This window comes from Notolabrus celidotus, chromosome 18 (assembly GCF_009762535.1).
Source record: "Notolabrus celidotus isolate fNotCel1 chromosome 18, fNotCel1.pri, whole genome shotgun sequence".
Lineage (NCBI taxonomy): Eukaryota > Metazoa > Chordata > Actinopteri > Labriformes > Labridae > Notolabrus > Notolabrus celidotus.
Window position 1 is genome coordinate 13,992,134 of NC_048289.1, and position 17,727 is coordinate 14,009,860.

General features: G+C 38.2%; 2 protein-coding genes across 4 annotated transcripts; one reads left to right on the top strand and one right to left on the bottom strand.

Annotated features, from left to right (window-relative positions):
* Nucleotides 1-1,973: 1,973 nt before the first annotated feature.
* On the bottom strand, nucleotides 1,974-12,423 carry mfsd1l (major facilitator superfamily domain containing 1-like). Of its 2 annotated transcripts, none has more exons than XM_034707829.1 (13): nucleotides 12,326-12,423; nucleotides 8,918-9,018; nucleotides 8,650-8,759; nucleotides 8,508-8,563; nucleotides 7,312-7,455; nucleotides 7,065-7,223; nucleotides 6,839-6,954; nucleotides 6,620-6,720; nucleotides 5,103-5,214; nucleotides 4,843-4,980; nucleotides 4,593-4,732; nucleotides 2,435-2,546; nucleotides 1,974-2,328 (listed from the first exon to the last, which is right to left on the bottom strand). In XM_034707829.1, exons 3-13 carry the CDS (start codon nucleotides 8,694-8,696, stop codon nucleotides 2,188-2,190), a joined length of 1,266 nt encoding a protein of 421 aa, XP_034563720.1. In that variant the 5' UTR covers nucleotides 8,697-8,759; nucleotides 8,918-9,018; nucleotides 12,326-12,423; the 3' UTR covers nucleotides 1,974-2,187. The 2 variants fall into 2 exon arrangements, with proteins under 2 accessions (XP_034563720.1, XP_034563718.1); XM_034707827.1 differs by lacking the exon at nucleotides 12,326-12,423 and adding an exon at nucleotides 10,272-10,475.
* A 549-nt stretch (nucleotides 12,424-12,972) lies between these two features.
* Nucleotides 12,973-17,727, top strand: LOC117829972 (probable crossover junction endonuclease EME2). Of its 2 annotated transcripts, none has more exons than XM_034707831.1 (8): nucleotides 12,973-13,658; nucleotides 14,167-14,291; nucleotides 14,493-14,528; nucleotides 14,671-14,795; nucleotides 14,893-14,962; nucleotides 15,124-15,239; nucleotides 15,369-15,558; nucleotides 17,248-17,727. In XM_034707831.1, the coding sequence occupies exons 1-8, from the start codon at nucleotides 13,142-13,144 to the stop codon at nucleotides 17,401-17,403; spliced, it is 1,335 nt and encodes a 444-aa protein (XP_034563722.1). In that variant the 5' UTR covers nucleotides 12,973-13,141; the 3' UTR covers nucleotides 17,404-17,727. The 2 variants fall into 2 exon arrangements, with proteins under 2 accessions (XP_034563722.1, XP_034563721.1); XM_034707830.1 differs by having other exon boundaries at nucleotides 12,976-13,658; nucleotides 14,493-14,585.

Here is a 17,727-nt window from a genome sequence, read left to right on the forward strand (position 1 = left end):
TCCCTTTAGAATCTCTCTGATTTGTGTTTTGTTTGATCTTAACTCTTACAACTACTCAGAAAATTTGTTACGAGAACAACCTTTTTATCTAAGAAACATAAATCACAAACCTGTCCTTTCACCTTTCTGGCACAAATAAAATACACATTTTAAAAAGCAGACATGTAAACATTAAATCTGAAAAATCCCTAAAGCTTGATGACATTTCTGCTTGCTGCTCTTTAAACCTAGTCCGCATTCTTGCAGTAGTTGACAGTGTGATGAATGTGATATGAAGTGCTCAACTAAAAATCCCACACCGCCTTGGACAGAGATTTCTAATGTGTTCTCATGATTCCAAGAAAATCAAATAGAAGGCTACTAACAAATAAACAACTTCTGAATAACTGAAGCAAAAGCCACTAAGACGAGCAAACAATGGAGTCTCACAATCGCATGGCGACCACATTCACTGCAGTTTATCCATTGAAACAAATGTGAGGAGAGCTCCACCTAGTGACTAAATTTGGTAAAAGCTGTGCTGAGTAGTTTAAAGAAACTGGCCCAATCTCAATGCCCTCCCTGAACCCTGAGCCCTTCTTGACTGTAAAGTGATTGAGGGTAGGAGACTGTAAGGGCTCAAACTGACCTGCATGACGTCACCAGCTCAGCTTAGTGATATTAGGAATTTTTATTGCACAATTTTTACTTTCCTCAAATTCAATGTGCTTAAGGGACAACTGATTGTCATGTGATCCAGGCTCTCATCGTACAGACTGTTTAACCACAACATTTAGAATATATAAACAGGCTATAGAACTATAAATATATTAATTATACTGTAATTAGACTGCCGTCTTGTGTGTCCGAAAGTTAAATACAAGTTTTGGTTAGAGGAAGGGGCGCAACGTCAATCCAACAACCTCCCAAGTCAGGTCACCTGTTCAGCTTTTTATACTGGATAAAGTCTTGATCATTTCCTGAGTAAAATATCGGATGAAAGCTCTAGTGCAGGGGTTCCCAAAGTGTGGGTCGGGAGACACAACTAGGGGGTCGTGAGATGTCTTCCAGAATGTTTTTTTTAAGTTATCTAAAAATATGTATTATTATTATTTATTTTAGTTTATTTACCTTGTTTTCTTATGTTCATCTTCCTTTTTGTTTGTACCGTTAATTATGATTATTCCTTTATTATCATTATTATGTTTGTATTTTTTGTATGTATTCATTTTTTCTTCTTTTTGTTGGTTTTGTATTCCTTATATTTAATTTGTTAACTTGTGGTTAACAAAGAAATACTGAAAACATGCACTAAAAAAGTTGAAGTTATCTAAAAATAGTAAATTTGACCCATTATAGTAAAAATATCGACAAAGATAATCACTTATCTTGAAATAAAACCTTGGAAGTAGTAAATGTAATGAGTTTTCTGCCTTTCTTTGTTGCCAGATGACTCCTAAGTTTAGGGTTAGTGACCAGTTAATTATCAAAAGCATCAGTAGCAGTAGGTTAATTCATAACAGCACAGGAAACACAGACGCATGCTCATACAGGTAGGGTCATTTTCTGCAGACCAGCTAAATGAAGCCACATTAAATCACTTTGAGGTACAGTGGGGGTCTGGAGTCTTTGGCACATATATTTTGGGGGTCGCGGGCTGAAAGGTTTGGGAACCCCTGCTCTATTGTGTTCCCCAGTTCGCGATCACAAGTCTCATTGTTTTCTTCAGATCAGAAACAGTGAGAAAATATAATGAAATTGCTCTAGTCGAAAAACCTGCAGAGAACTCTCTAACCATAGCTGGAGCTCATGGATGATACAGAAAAACATGTTATGATAAAGTTATCATAAAGGACGTACAGATGAAAAGATCTACCAGTTAAAACAGGTTAACACTGTTTTATTTTTACTGTTTTAAAAAGTGAAATGTTTCAAAAATCCCTTTTTCAAGTACACACAAAAAATAAAATTTAAAAATGATTATTTTTTTTACATTTTTCACATGTAGCATCATGTTTTAATACTGTTTGATTGTAACTTTTGAGTAACTGGGAATTATTTTAATTGACTGCTAAATTATCCCCCTGCAGTAACCACAGACAAATGATGTCCAAGTGAGGTATTCAATAAAAGCAATGAGTCATTTAAAATCAGTACATACAAAAGAGAGATATATATAGAGAGAGATGTTTAAACTTGAGTGAATTTTTAGGAGTTGACAGAATGAGTCCTGACCCCTTCTTCCTCCTCCTCCTCATCATGCTCTTCCTCTCCCTGGTTGAGCGGCTCTCTGTCAGACTCTCTCTCTGCCTGCTCTGACCTCTTGGTTGTCTTGTTCAGGATCCCGCCCTGTAAAAAAATACAACTATTATGTGTATGCTCTTCAGATATCAGTAGATAACACACACAAACAGCAGAAGCAGAGTTTAAATAAGCAGCGTGTGAGATGTCTGACCTGTCTTTTATCGACAACATTGAGCAGCACTGAGGTGACGATGCAGCAGATTGTGTTGGCCAACATGAAGATCATCATCCTCTGCCAACGCCATAACGGAATTTTAGTCTCACTGGACAGGAGGGAGGAAAACAGTTAAACAGTTAAACTAATTAAGATTAAACAAATAGCATGTGCTATCAATATACTGCAGCAAGATTCTTATAGTCATTGCTTTCTCCCAGAGACTGTATTTTAAAATGGACAACATAACAGCTCTCAAAAAGTGAAGTCAAAACGTTTAGAGCTCCCCTTGCTGACTGGCTTCAGTATAGGTCATAAAGCCTGCCTTGTCCATGTTGACAGATAGGCCACAGATCAAACTCTGTGATTTGATGCTACAAAACTAGTTATAACGCCACGATTAACAGCTGCTGTTAACCAATGCAGCTCCTGCAGGGTTGTTTGCACCCAACTAGTAGGACAGAGGAGGAAACCAAACAGCAAGATGTCAAAAATGTGTCTCGACTAGCTGATCCCCACTGCACAGATTCTTTTTTTTTTATATGATATTTTTATTTCTTACTTTCAAAGTAAATCATTTGTGCTCAGTTTTTTGAATGCAAATAAAGGAAATAAAGACACAAAAAGTTATATAAATTATAATGGAATTGGAATTCACAGTTTGAAAATAAATAAGTCAAAACTCTAATAATAATAGAAATAATAAGAATATTAAATAAAGGGGATAAGAGCTAAAAAAAAAATGTGAAGTCTAACTTCACAGTGAAAATTAAAGAGAAAACAAACAACAACAACAATAAAATACAAAACAAAAGAAAAATTCAAGAACAGAGACAACTACATATACCCCCCCACCCCCCACCCCCCACCCCCCACCCCCACCCCCCACCCCAACCCTCGGTTTGGTTTGGTTCTCATTACATACATTTATTTTATCTTAAAGAGCTCATAGTGCACTTTTACCCCTCTAGAACACTACACTCCCAACATGTAGGTCTGCTGGTCGAACCTAAAATCTCTAAAAGCAGTATTGGAGGTAGAACCTTCATTTATCAGGCACCTCTCCTTGGAATCATCTACCAGTCAGGGTCCGGGAGGCAGACATCCTCTCTACTTTTAAGATTAGGCTTCAAAATTTCCTTTTTGATACATTTTATAGTTAGAGCTGGATCAGGCTTGGATCAGCTCTTAGTTATGCTGCTATAAGCTTAGACTGCCGGGGGAACTGGCGCACTGACACACTGGGATCCTATCTCACCCCCGTCCCCCCAACCCCCTCATCACTTACTTTAACTCTCCATGTCTCATTAATGTTACTAACCATAGACCTTTCTGGAGTCTGTGAGCTCCATTGTCTCGTAGGTCCCTCTGAGCTGCTGGAGACGTCCTGCTGCTGTGGACGTTCTGGACTCCAGCGGCAACAGCTTCTACTACTCGTCTCATCACTATCACCTCTCTCTCATTCTCCTCTATCCCTCTTTCAAGACCCAACTTGGTTGAGGCACGATGGCTGTCTAATATGAGCCTGGTTCTGCCTGAGGTTTCTGCCTGTTAAAAGGAAGTTTCTCCTCGCCACTAGCTAAATACTGCGATGTACAATGCTCATGATGGATTAAGGTGGGGTCAGACTGAGTCTTACCCTGTCTTGAAGTTGGGTCTCTGTTCAGAATTTGACATAGAGTGGTCTAGACCTCCTAGGTTTGTGAAAGCGTCTTGAGATAACATTTGTTGTGATTTGGCGCTACAGAAATAAAGATTGATTGATTGAGATTGATTGATTTCATACACATTTCTTATGTTGTCAAAAAGTACTATATAATTGACAGAGCAGTATGATACGAAATAACATAATGTTTAAGTCCAGAATTTAAAATGAAAACTAAAATAAAAGCATAATCCAGCATCATTCCTCACGTTTTAGTCGAGGTAGAGCATCCATAAATGCTCCCTGAACATTACAGGTCTTCTCCTCACATTATAAAGAATCTTCTCTGGACTACTGTAGTGCTGAATGATGTCAGTTCACTTCACAGATTCTGACTCCAGAAATGTCCCCAGTGCAACATGTCATTGCGTGTCAAAGGGGGGATTTTGGCTTCACTTTTGTACAATGGGGGATGTACAGATGGAGAAATGTACAGTCAGTGCTTCCTACCTTGACTTGGTGCCCAAAATCTGCCCAACAACCAGATTGGACACCCCAATCCCGATCATCTGTATGGAGGTGGCCAGACCCATGGCTGTTCCCAGAGTGGCCTGAGGAACCACGAGGGGGATAGATGGCCACATGCTCGCCTGGAATACAGCAAAGAGAGTTTTTCCCAAACATGACGTGAATCATGAAGTCCCATCATGTAGTTAAATATATTTGTATTATCGGAAGAGGGTGCAGAGGAACTTCTTACAGCAGCAAAAGAGTAGGTGACTCCGAGCCATATGGTGGAGACAAGGGGTGGGACAAACGTGAAGGCGAGGAGTCCAAACACAGGCAGCGTGAGGATGGCACAGGCCAGAGCAAAAATGCCCCGAAGACCGACATAGTCCTGGAAACAACCACAAAGAAAAAACTTTCAAATCACATCCTTCAGTGTTGTTTACAGGTTACCATCACATGTAACACTAACAGGTCAAAAATGGGGAACAGATTCATGTTACTGGTACTTACTATGAGAATGCCCACACTGGCTGAGAGGACCAGTGAGCTGTCGTAGACCGCCCCTGCAATGTAGGCCGCTTCCTTCTGACTGTAGCCACTGTACTTATCCTGAATGAACTTACTGCACAGAAAAAACAATACAGCAGCATGTTTACACTAAATAAGCATTTTAGTCTCTGTGTTTCTGTCAATACAGCACTTTCATGATATGTTGTTGAGATAAGGCAGCGCAACTTTTCTCGATATGGCACTTTCAGATAAAGATAACGTGAATAAAGCTACCAAGAAAAGATTGAAATTAAATTTGAAAAAGGAGGAACAAAGCTAAATTGAGCCAGATGAGTTAAATAATAAACAGGTATTTTCTGTTCTGTATGGGAGAGCTGGAGTGAGCAATAATGTTTGATCCATGATTTCAATGAGCAGAGTTTGGCAGGAGTCAGGTATCCAGGAGGCGTACCACAGCCGGATTTATTCTGCTAGATTTCTATCCCTGGTTAAACTCTCCCAGGCTGGATGATTCATGGCTTACAAGTAAATCAGATATTTATCAAAGGCACAAAACCATGTAGTGTTTTCACAGGCTTTCTATTTAAAGTGTAACTAAACCCCACACCACTTTTTTTTTTAGCTGAGAACATATTTATATAGGGATTTAGTAGTGCTGTTAATCAATGTGGGTCTTGATCCCAGCAGTTGAACATAAAGTATTAAAATTCATATTTGGTACTTGCGTCTGCCATCGTACCCTATATAACCTACCTCACCACTTTCCACAAACTCCAGCCCTGTCCAAATTGATACATTGACGTTCCAATGACATTTTTTGAAATTCCTGGGTAGATGCTCTTCAGCCGAAACTTGGGGGTTCAGTTACCCTTTAAATATGTGGACTCATGCAGCAGATGTTTAATTTGATTTTTTACAGCAAGGCGTGCTGTCAAAAAGTATATGCTTTGAGTTTTCTATAATTTATCGAAGCGGAAATACTTAATATGTTTCTGAGGTTGTAGCACACTGATTCATTTATTGTCTTTATTTGTACAGACTCTAATAATAAGAATCAACTTTACCTTCTTCATTATTATAATCTATCTGTTGTTTTGCTGTAGACATAACACAGTGTATAACATTTTGGACTTGTCCTTCTTTAAAAGGTTATTATATTATGATTTTACAGTTCTGGACCACTTTTTTATTTAAAGTTATATTTTGTTGGGGCATTTCCGCCTTTAATGTACAGGACAGCTAAAAAGAGACAGAAAATGTGGGGAGCAGAGAGTGGAGGAGGACATGCAGTAAATGGCAGAGGCTGGAATCGAACCTACGACCTCTGCAACATGGGCTATAGTCTCTGTACATGGGGTGCACGCTTAGACCACTAGGCCAAGGGTGCCCCAAGTTCCGGCTCACTTGAGATCAAATTGGGCTATGTGGCCCTTGAACTGAAATGAGTTTGACACCCCTGCTCTAAAGGGTTTTACTAAATAAAACACAATCTGCTCCCTGAATATCGATGGCTTTACCTGGCGTCTGCGATGAAGGGGAAGATACCGTTGTAGAAGAACATGATGGTGAGAACCAGCAGCCAGTATCTCAGCGACAAGAGCTTCACATCCTGAATCCTCTGCACGTAAACAAACAAAGAACACCAAACTCTCAGTTTAGAGCATCAACTGAAGAACCAAGAAGTAATGAAGATTTGAGAATCAAACTTAAGTCAAAGTGATAGTGTTCATTCATACCACTTTGCGGGACTCCTCTTGAATGGCACCATCAAGGCCAAGTTGCTTCATTCCGATCTTGTCCAGCCCACTGACCAGGATGGCAGACGTGAAGCCCAGCACGCACAAAAAGGCACCTTTAAAAAAGGAACAATGGCAGCATTTGAAATAAACATCAACCTTTTTAAATTGATTTGATATTATTCTGTATTTCTGTAAACTTAGTTTCCATCCTCTCGTTACATACCACCCCAGAGTGTCCACTGCATGCCATATTTTTCCTCGAACTTCTGCGTGAAGAAGAAGTTCAGGACTGACCCCAGCCGAGAGAAGGCCAGGGTCACGCCGAAAGCCAAGGCCAGCTCCTTCCCTTTGAACCAGAAGGCTGTGATGCGGTTCTGAACGACTGATGAAGAAGAAGATGAGAGAGCAGTGTAGTAAGCTTCCTCTGCATTAACTTTGCAAAGACTGTAACTTTTGCTAAGAGGTCTTACTGGTCAGAGATCCGTTGCCTGATCCGAACAGCAGTCGACCTGTGAGCATGAGCGGCAGCAGGTAGGGAGTTCCTCTAAAGTGAGAGCCCAGTGCGAAGATTGAGGAGCCAAGGACACAAAGAAAAGAGAAGAGGAATACTCCAACTGCAGAGAGAAGGATAGAGGAGTCAACTCCAGTGTTAATTTTGTTAACAAAATTATTTTCATTTTTTCATGATGAAAACCAGACTATGACGAGCTAAATAATAAAAACTCTGACGAACATATGTTTTGATTTTGTTGACAAGACGATAACTTTAGTCGCTGACCGTCGGACATTCAAAATCCATGTTTCCCCCCTGTGCGTCTAATCTTTAAAGATAAAAGTGATGCATTCCTGTGACAGGCTAAGTTATTATCTGAGGGGCAGATTTATAGCTTGGTCACTACCTGCAACAGGTGTGCTTTATGAACCCCCCCCTGTGTGCGTTAGTAACAAAGACACAACCGTGGGTGTTTGTAATATTTTATGTTTGACGTTATTGCCGCTATTACCATAAAATGCTCCATGTCTACAGCTTAACTTAATCCAGTTTGGTGAAACATCAGACACATTTAGTAAGTTTGGATCAACTCCTAGTCATCAAAGATGCAGATGCATTTCAGAGAGCCGTGAACTGACTGTCCAGTGCCCTGTCACTGCAGGTGCTTTCAAGGACCGTCGTAAATGTGAAATACAGTCCTTTCATGGCATTTTTCTGTGAGTCAAGAATCAAAATACAGTCACAGTGGTCACATCAAGAATGTTTTCTTCTGACTTTTTTTATAGGGACAGGCTGAATTATTTAACTTAAGATATTACACAAGCAAAAGTGTTAAAGGAGTGTTGACGATTTTAACACTTAGTATAACCCTGATATCGATATCTGATTGACTACATTAATTATTTAAAGAGTGAAGATGTTTCGGCAAAAATCAAAGACTAAAATGTTTGGAGTTTTCGTCGACTAAAACTAGACTAAAACTATAAAGGGCTGAAAAGACTCAAATCTGACTAAAACTAACTGGCATTTTCGTCTAAAGACTAAGACTAAGACTAAATCTAAAATAGCCGCCAAAATTAACATTAGTCAACTCATAGTAACATTTAATAAGACAGTTGCTTGTTTGTTGTCATTGGTTTAACAGATACAAAGATAAGACTTATGTAAACTTACAGCGATTTCCTAGTTTGTCAATCAGGAAACCAGCGAGGACCACCACTATTGCATTCCTGATAGGAGACAAAAACACTAACTGAAGCTGTTTTCACATCAGTGTGTTGCAGCAGAGTCAATATGTGTGTGTTTGTGTACATACGTCCAGGCATATATGGCGTAAAGAAGATTATACTGCTGAGGAGTCATTCCCAATCCCTCCACACAGTCCACCGTCCCATTGATCACTGTAGCGTTGGGACATGTCAGGTTCTGTCAGATGAGAAGAAGCCACAGATTTAAGTTATTACAGTTCATGGAAAAATGGAGCACAAACTTTGGTATTTTGAATTCAAATTACAGTCTTCATGTTGATTTAAGAGGTGGATAAATCCCTTTGATGTGTGTTAGACCTGAAATCTGTTACTTACCCCTTGAAACTGATCCTGCAAAACACTAGGAATGTCGAAGCAGAAGTAGGAGCCGAATGTCAGCAGGCAGTTGAAGAACAGCACCACAAAGCGATAATACGCTGTAACAGAACATACAGAATGACTCATTAGTTTTTACATTTAATCAGTTCTGTTTGAACTATAGACAGAAAGGGATACCAAAGTCAACATGTTACAGATAGAAAACAGCAGCAGGATAGATATTTATCTTATTATCTGCAGAACATATATTAACTATACTGTGGCAAAATATCTATTATCAATGTATTGTCTATAATCATTGGCCTCAAAAAAGCAGCAATACTGCAGAGCAGAATTACCCTGTCACATATGAGAACCCCACCTTTAAGGAAAGAAAGGGGGATAAAAAGTAAAAGAGTATAATCTTCAATTTAGTCAAAGTGCAATAAGTAAAAATGCTCATTATACAGAATTTCAGGACAACCTACATTATATGCTTGGGCTACAACACGTGATGCATTCAGGTGTAAATTGTAAAACCTGGTGTGGTGACGATAATTGCAACTACGTTACTGGTACAATTTTCCTTACTTATAAATAATTTTCTGTTCTTTTTTGTTTTGATTTTTTTTTTTTTAGTTTTCCCTTCTTTTGAATTTACCTGTTATATCTTGGCTCGTGCAATTGAACATGCAATTGAACATGCAATGTTTAGCTTTGTTCTTTTATATGTGCAATAAATAAATAAATAAATAAAACAATAACTTTTTATATTGCTTTTACACACCGTAAAACATTGGTTATTTTTTTGTTTTAAATGATAATAAAAAAATTAAAATGTGACGAATGTCGTCGAGATAACTTAAAGTAAAAGGGATAAAGTTGCATTAAATTAAAATATCTTAAAGTACACAAGTGCACGACTCCAATTAATCTACTTAAAATTACCAGACAGAAAAAAACAACATATCTTTAAATAAAGTGGGGCTTTATAAAAAACGTCTCAGTCTTTGTTTTATGCATGTAGGCTACTTTTACTCGTTCCAGAGACACGACTTTTGCTCCTTGCTTGGAAAAACAAACTATTTGAGAATCAATTGCAGTGCTTAGTGTTTGTTTCCTACATGACACAGTATATGTTCTTTATTTTCTGTATACCACTTTATGGAATAGCAAACCATTACTGATGACCCAAGAGTTTTGGCAACTTCCCACTTCGTCACATGAGTTCTGTCAGACACTTGAAGTTTAAAATGCTGAGTTGGTCGGTCAGTGGCCCAGTTTTTCAGGGTACAATGAGGCAAGAGGTCTAGCGATGCACAACTTGGTAATACATGTGATTTCTGTGAGATAAAACTGAATTCAGACGTACCTTTCTCTGCCGGTTGCGCCATAGTGAGCGAAAAGGACAAAGAACAACTAAGACAGCTTTCAAATCACATCCTTCAGTGTTGTTTACATTGAGAAGCTTGTAGCAGGTTAGCAAGCCGTGTTCGCGTCCCTGCGCATCCCCTCCCGCTGCTGTGCACAGACCGCAGCTCTATAAACATGGTGGATCGAGCCTTTCTTAAGTATGGACGGAGCAGAGAGTTTGGACATCTGCGCACTCAGCGGAGCCACATCTACGGTGGCCCTGAAGGACAACAGTGATGAATATTTCAAAAGCGCAAAATATATTTCACAAAACACAAATACATTTCACAGAACACAAATATATTTCACAAAACAACAACACATTTCACAAAATAAAAATAAATTTCACAGAACAAAAATATATTTCAGAGAACACATACATTCCATTGTGAAATGTTTTTGTGTTTTGTGAAATGTATTTGTGTTTTATGAAATGTATTTGTGTTTGGTGAAATGTTTTTGTGTTTTGTGAAATGTGTTTGTGTTTGGTGAAATATATGTTGTGCTTTTGAAATATTTATTACTATTGGCCTTCAGGGCCACCGTACAGAGCCGCCCTGCCCATTTGTTTTTTTTTTCAAATATTTCCGAAAACTTTATTGACAATGTTTTCTTCAATCCTTAATATTAAATATCTACAATTAATATTAAGGGAAAATATTTTGGGTGAAATAAATGTAATATTTTGTAAAGTTTATTTTTCATTGATTACCACAGGGGGATTTGTTTTTTGTAATGTTGCTAAATAACTTGGAGGGCAAATTTAACTGAGATATTAATAATATTGAATAAAGTAGGATTGTTTGGTTATTTATTGACACACAAAAGTTTATCAAATATTCAGAAGTCAAATTTACAATGTGTGGAATCGTTGTGTTCCATCATTAATTATAGATCAAAACAACATTTTCATCAATTATATGTTCCAATTGAAGGATCTTTTTGCGTAGTTTGCCAGAAAGTACAGTAACATCAATACAAGACAAGTCTACGTAATACAAAATATTATTTGTTATACAAACTTAAATGACCATGTGATTTCAAATCCAATATCTTCACATTTCCATTATATAAAATCTTATAGATTATCTTAAACCATCAGAAAAAGTCCACATAGGGAGATATCAGGACACAGTCAAATGGCACATGAAGATGACAAGGAGAAGAACAAAACAATATAAATGTAGTTTAGAGATTAATTTATACAGTCAAATGTGTTGTTCAGTGGGCAACATAATATTATTAAAATTTTTCTGTCACATCTGGAGGTTTAGTAGTTTAGACTCAGACACTTTTAAACTTTTGTTGAGTTGAAGCAGACTGTGAGAATTTAGAACCCTATAATCCCACCCATTTAACTGTACCGAGATTTAATCCCGTAAACGTCCGCCAGGAGGACAAACTACAGACTGTGCTGACAGCTGCTTCGTATGTGTGTCTCTGCCTTCTGCTCATGTCCTAAGTCAGGGGTTCCCAACATTTTCAGCCCGTGACCCCCAAAATATAGGTGCCAAAGACTTGTGACTCCAAATGTCCCTCAAAGTGATTTAATGTGTCTTCATTTGGTCTGCAGAAAATTAGCCTACCTATATGAGCCTGTGGTTGTGTTTCCTGTGCTGTTATGAATTAACGTACTGCTACTGATGCTTTTGATCATTAACTGTTCACTAACCCTCAACTTAGGAGTCATCTAGCAACAAAGAAGGGCAGGAAACTCGTTACTACTTTCAAGATTTTATTTCAAGTTTAGCAACTATTTTTGTGGATATTTTTTTTACAATAATGGGTAAAATTTACTAATTTTAGATATCTTCAACTTTTTTTGCATTTTTTCAGTATTTATTTGTTCATCACAAGTTAACAAATTATATAAGTAATACAAAACCAACAAAAATAAGAAAAAATAAATAAATACAAAAAATACAAACACAATAATGATATTAAAGGAATAATCATAATTAACAGTACAAACAAAAAAGAAGATAAACATAACACACAACCTGGCCCACTTACCTCTGCAACCTCCTTCATGAATACACTCCCTTCCGCTCCCTCCACTCAACCTCTGCCGTCATGCTCAGTACCATGGGTGCCCAAGCCTTCAACTGCTCAGCACCCAGACTCTGGAACTCCCTCCCCCCACACATAAGACAGTCAGACTCCATAACATCATTCAAATCCCAACTCAAACCCACCTTTCAAATTAGCATATTCCCTTTAACTGAACGCTGTGCTCTTCACTTGTTATTTTATTTATTTATTTATTTAATGTTATTATTTAGTCTGTTTGTTTTAATGATGTTTTAATAATGAATGTTTTTATTTTATTTTATTCCCTGTAAGGTGGCCTTTGGTGACTTGAAAGGCGCCTCCAATTAAAATCCATTATTATTATTATTATTATTATTATTATTATTATTATTATTATTATTATTATTATTATAAGAAAACAAGGTAAATAAACTTAAATAAATAATAATAATAATAATAACATTTTTTAGAAAACTTAAAAAAAAATAAAAAATAAACATTCTGGAAGACATCTCACGACCCCCCATTTGTGTCTTGCGACCCCCCAGGGAGTCCCGACCATTGACTGCAAATAAAAAGGTCCCGACCCACACTTTGGGAACCCCTGTCCTAGGTCCTAAGTGAAGTTTCCTCCGGTTAAAGCTGGGACAAATGAAAAGCGTTTTTTATGTCCCTCCGCGGACACCATCCAAGCGATAGTAACACTGCCAATTGGTCTACAAGACAAGAGTAACTTCTGCTGTTTAGACTCTTAATTTGGGACTTTGGATGCTTTTGAACATGTCCTAAACATCAGACATGTCTGTTCTGCGCAGAGCTAAAACATGGGAAATATCTGAATCTGAGGACAGCGACACTGACTCCAAGAAAGGTCTAAATTGCGATGAGAGCAGACACACCGCAGCAGTGAGCAGCAAAGAGGACATTAAAGAGGACATTAAAGAAGACATTAAAGAGAACATTAAAGAGGACATTAAAGAGGACATTAAAGAGGACATTAAAGAGGAGAAAACATCAGATCACAAGTGTCTGAAGTCATGCAAGTCAGCTAGAACGTCTTTGTCCCCCCCTCGACGTGATGCACGTGAAGGCACACCGAGTCCTGCGAGAAAACGCCGCAGCAAGGAGGAGATAGAGGCGGACAGAGAGAGAACCAGGGAGCGGAAAGAGGAGAGGGAGAGACAGAGGACAGCCAGGGCCCGGGAGAAGGAGGGGAGGAGACAGGAGCAACAGAGAAGGAGAGAGGCGGCGGAGAACCTCAAGAGTCTGAGGCCGGAGAACTGCCTCAAGTGTCTGACAGTCTGCATAGATCCAGGTACACTGGCTGAGCGTGGTGCCTTCAAGTTCTGTCGGACAAAGTCTTTCCTATAAGTGAATAGAGCCAACTTGTCTGAAGTCAAGTTCTTGAATTTTTTATGGTAATACTTCAAGATAAAAAAATATCAGAGGCAAACCATGGTTATTGAGTAAGCGTGTATAAAGGGACATTTGAATTAGTTTAATTTTTAAACATATTAACCTAGCTCACTTGTTTTCTTATTTTTGTATCTAGCAATGATGGTTAAGTACAAGACAAAGATGTACTAAATACACCTACTGGGAAGCAGTTTGGTGTTATTCTTTATCAGCTGTCCTGCCCTAAATAGCCTACGTTTGATCGTTTTGGTTTTCTGGTTTTATTTGTGTAATATTATTGGCTCATTTTGCTTAATTTTTTAGTTCTATGACAACATCTGTAAGAAGAACTTAGCATCTCAATAGCTATCCATACTGGATAACAAATTAACTACATATCTAGTCATATATAAATTGTCTTTGTCCAGCTCTCCTGCAGCAGGATGGCACAGACATCTTATTGGACACTTTGGTTTCCTTGGATTGGTGGTTCAGCGTTGAGAGCCAGCAGCAGCTCCCACACAGCATCACCTGGACCAGGGACTTACCTCAGGTGCGAGCCTGTCTGTAACTTAAGACCTGTGCATTACACACTGTAACATAAGATATACTTTAATGTCCCATTATGGAAATAAGTTGTGCACTCAGTCCTGCAGACACACAAAAAATGGAAATCTCACATCAGATATTCATGACAGCTCCTGGCTGGTGTTGCTAATCCACATATTCACATTTACACATTTGTCTTTCGCAGGTAGTCGATGGCAAGAACACGGTGGAAGAGGAGCAGGTGGTTCTGGTGCTGGATCTGACTGTATTTATGGATATGGTGATCTCTGTGAAGACAGTGAGCCACCTCTTTAAGTTGTTGTTTTTGTAACCTCCATGCTACAATCTCCAGCCTCTTACATACTATTATGCTGATACTACAGATGCTGGACAGTGGAGAGGAGGACACAGTGACTGGGTCTGTCCTGAGTCCTGTCTTAGAGTGTCTCAACCGTGATGCAAAGAAGGTGGTCACTCTCTTGGTGATGGACTCTCAGACACACTACAGGTCAGTGTATGATTAGTAGATCCTCAATGAACAATTGATGTTCTCATGATCTAACTTTATTTACCTCTAGAGATAACACACTTATTCTTACCAACAGGGCTGGGTCTCATTTTCTAAGTAAGACACTACACTCCCAACTGGGAATGGAGAGCATGGATATGGAGGAGGTTAGTCAACTCTAAGTGTTCTTTTTCCAGATTTAGTTTGCCTGTAGATACATCCTTCTTAAATGTAGGCCATAACTGACCCTCTATGGAACTTGAGTTAAGTTAAAACTAGCAGGTCCAGAGAGTGAGGAGTTTTCGTGTTACTGTCTCTGTTTCTCCAGGTTCTTGTGTACCTACAGCTCTGCAAAAATATCTCAGTGGTGTTCCTGGGTGACTGGCAGGAGGTCACCAGCCACGTGTGTGCTGTCACAAAGGCCTTATCAAAACGCCCCTTTAAGTAAGCAGCCACCAAAAACATGTCAAATTAAAGAAAAAAATCTTTCTATCAATTTGCCCTTCTTGTTTATTTCCTAAAAGGTACACTCTTCTTGCTTCTCTCATAAAATGTCTTTCTGTTTCCTTCCAGACTGCTGACAGAGCAAGCAGAGCTGCCCTTCTGTGTGGATGGCTCCTGGGCCAGCGGGGCCCGGGTAGAGAGAGATGGCTCAGGCCTGATGCAAGTCTGGAGTAAACAGATCCAGCAGCTGAATAGGGTTAGCCCTGCTGTTGCCTCAGCTGTGACTGCAGCATACCCGTCACCTCAGCTGCTCCTGCAGGTGAGCAAGACAACAGACGGAGTGCAGGGGTGTGGCCTGGATTCCCCTTGTGACCACGCACTGGATAACCTTGTTTTTTTAATGATTTTAAAACGAGGACTTTACACCAGGCTTTTTTTTTTTTTAATTAAGCCAAATTTTTTAAATGTGACATAATATTGAATGCATAAAATAATGTGTACATGTTTCTACCCTGAAGGAACCTCCACAACAATCATTAGATATTTAGATAAGATGTTGTTATTAGTTGCTCTGAAAAGAAGGTAAAATAGCAACAGTAAACAACTTGTTTGTCTGACTTTTTGGCTTAAAACTCCAGTGTAGTGCAGTTATTTTTAATGCATGGAGCTGCTGTGGTGGGAAAGGGGATAGACAGAGTTATTGTCAGCATGCTGCTGAAACAGCCTTTTTTTCATTTTTCATGGCAAGGATTGTTGATAAGTGATACATTTGACAGTTTAAAAAAAAGAAGGAATGGTTTTTTTTGTTTTAAAAAAACAACTTCTTACACATGGGCAAGACAAAATAAGTAAAGAGACAAGATGTACCACTTTGTCCAAAATCAATACAAAACAGAAGTTCCTCACAGGAGCTTTAAATCATTTCTGGATGGAGTGTTTACATTACAAGGATCCAAGTCTTGAAATTTTAAGAATTGTTCAGGATCATAGATTTGAATACACAAAATCATGAAAAGGCGTATAAACTTTGATATCCAAATCAACCATCCACAAACAGTACATGTTTTTTTTAATATCCATATTGGGTTGTTAAGTTGTTGTTCTTGTTGCTTTAAAAAGAGAAATATGAACCAGTAATTTCGTTTCTCTTGCTAGATCAAAATGTGTATTCAATGCTTTACTTTGAGAGAAAGAATTCATATGGAGCCTTAAGTGGACATGCACGGTGATGATAATAAAATCATTTTCTGATCGTCTAGAAAACAAAACAATAGGCTGGCCCCTGTGGTAGGCAAGACCACAATCCTGCCACTGCAAACACCAATGAGTAAAGTTGAGCCTATCTCTGTGTTTGTTTTGGGACTTTTCAACTCTGGGATAAGCTGCTTGTTTTCAGAGGAAAATTAAGTAAATGAAATCTATGGATTTATGTCCACTTAGGACTTAAAAATCAAGTCCAAGAAATCTATTACAATTTTTGAACATATATTTGAAGATTTTAACTCTAAAAATGTTTAAATGTTAAGTGCTGATTAAACATACATTATCAGAGAATTTCTTTAAATATATTCGTAAAATTTGTCTTTTGTTGCTTTGAAAAGAAGAGTAAAATCCAGACTAGTTTTTATTCTGTATGTACTGTATCTCAAAACCTTTACTTTGAAAGGTCAAAGTGCAAACATTGAAAGTATTTGTATTGATTATACATTCAAGTCAATGTAGGGAAATCTAGAAACAGATTATTCTGTTTTTTTAATGAGGTTGTTTGGATAAGCCTTTTTTTTCAATTGATTTTAAAAAGAGGCATAAAAAGCAGTTTGTCTTAAGCATGATGATGTGACACCAATTTATTTTACTTTGTAAGTACTTAAGTCTAAGGAGCTCAAAAATATTTTGGAACATAGATGTTACTTTGCTAAATCAAAAAAAGGTTGATAGCTGTCAGTGTCTCGAGGGGACATTCACAAACCAAACGTTTGGTAAGTAAAAATCTTGTGTTGTTTTTCAGGTGTATCAGAGCTTGTCAACAGAGGAGGAGAGAAAGGGTCTGCTTGCGGGTCTGTTGGTGAAAAGTGGAGGTAAAGAGAGACGTGTTGGACCGGACATCTCAGCCAGAGTTTACCGCTGCTTCACAGCTCAGAACCCCCAACTGGTCCTGGACTGATGTATCCACTTCAGAAGAGAATGATGGATGTCAACGGGGATGGATGTGGCTTCTAATGGTCACCACTTTGCTGCTAATGTGTTTATGTTTACACACTATAATAAGCCTTAGATATCATGTTTACCTTCCAGACTCCTCTGGTCTTCAATAGACAGATGGAATAGATTATGTTAAATTAATAAAAAAAAAATCAAATGATGTGTTTAATTTCGCTGCATCATATATTTATGTATAAATTTAATTTATGTTGTTCAAAAGACCTCTAAGATATACTGTCTATTGTATAGGCTGGACTTGACCTATAAAAATGAGTTGCAACAGAAA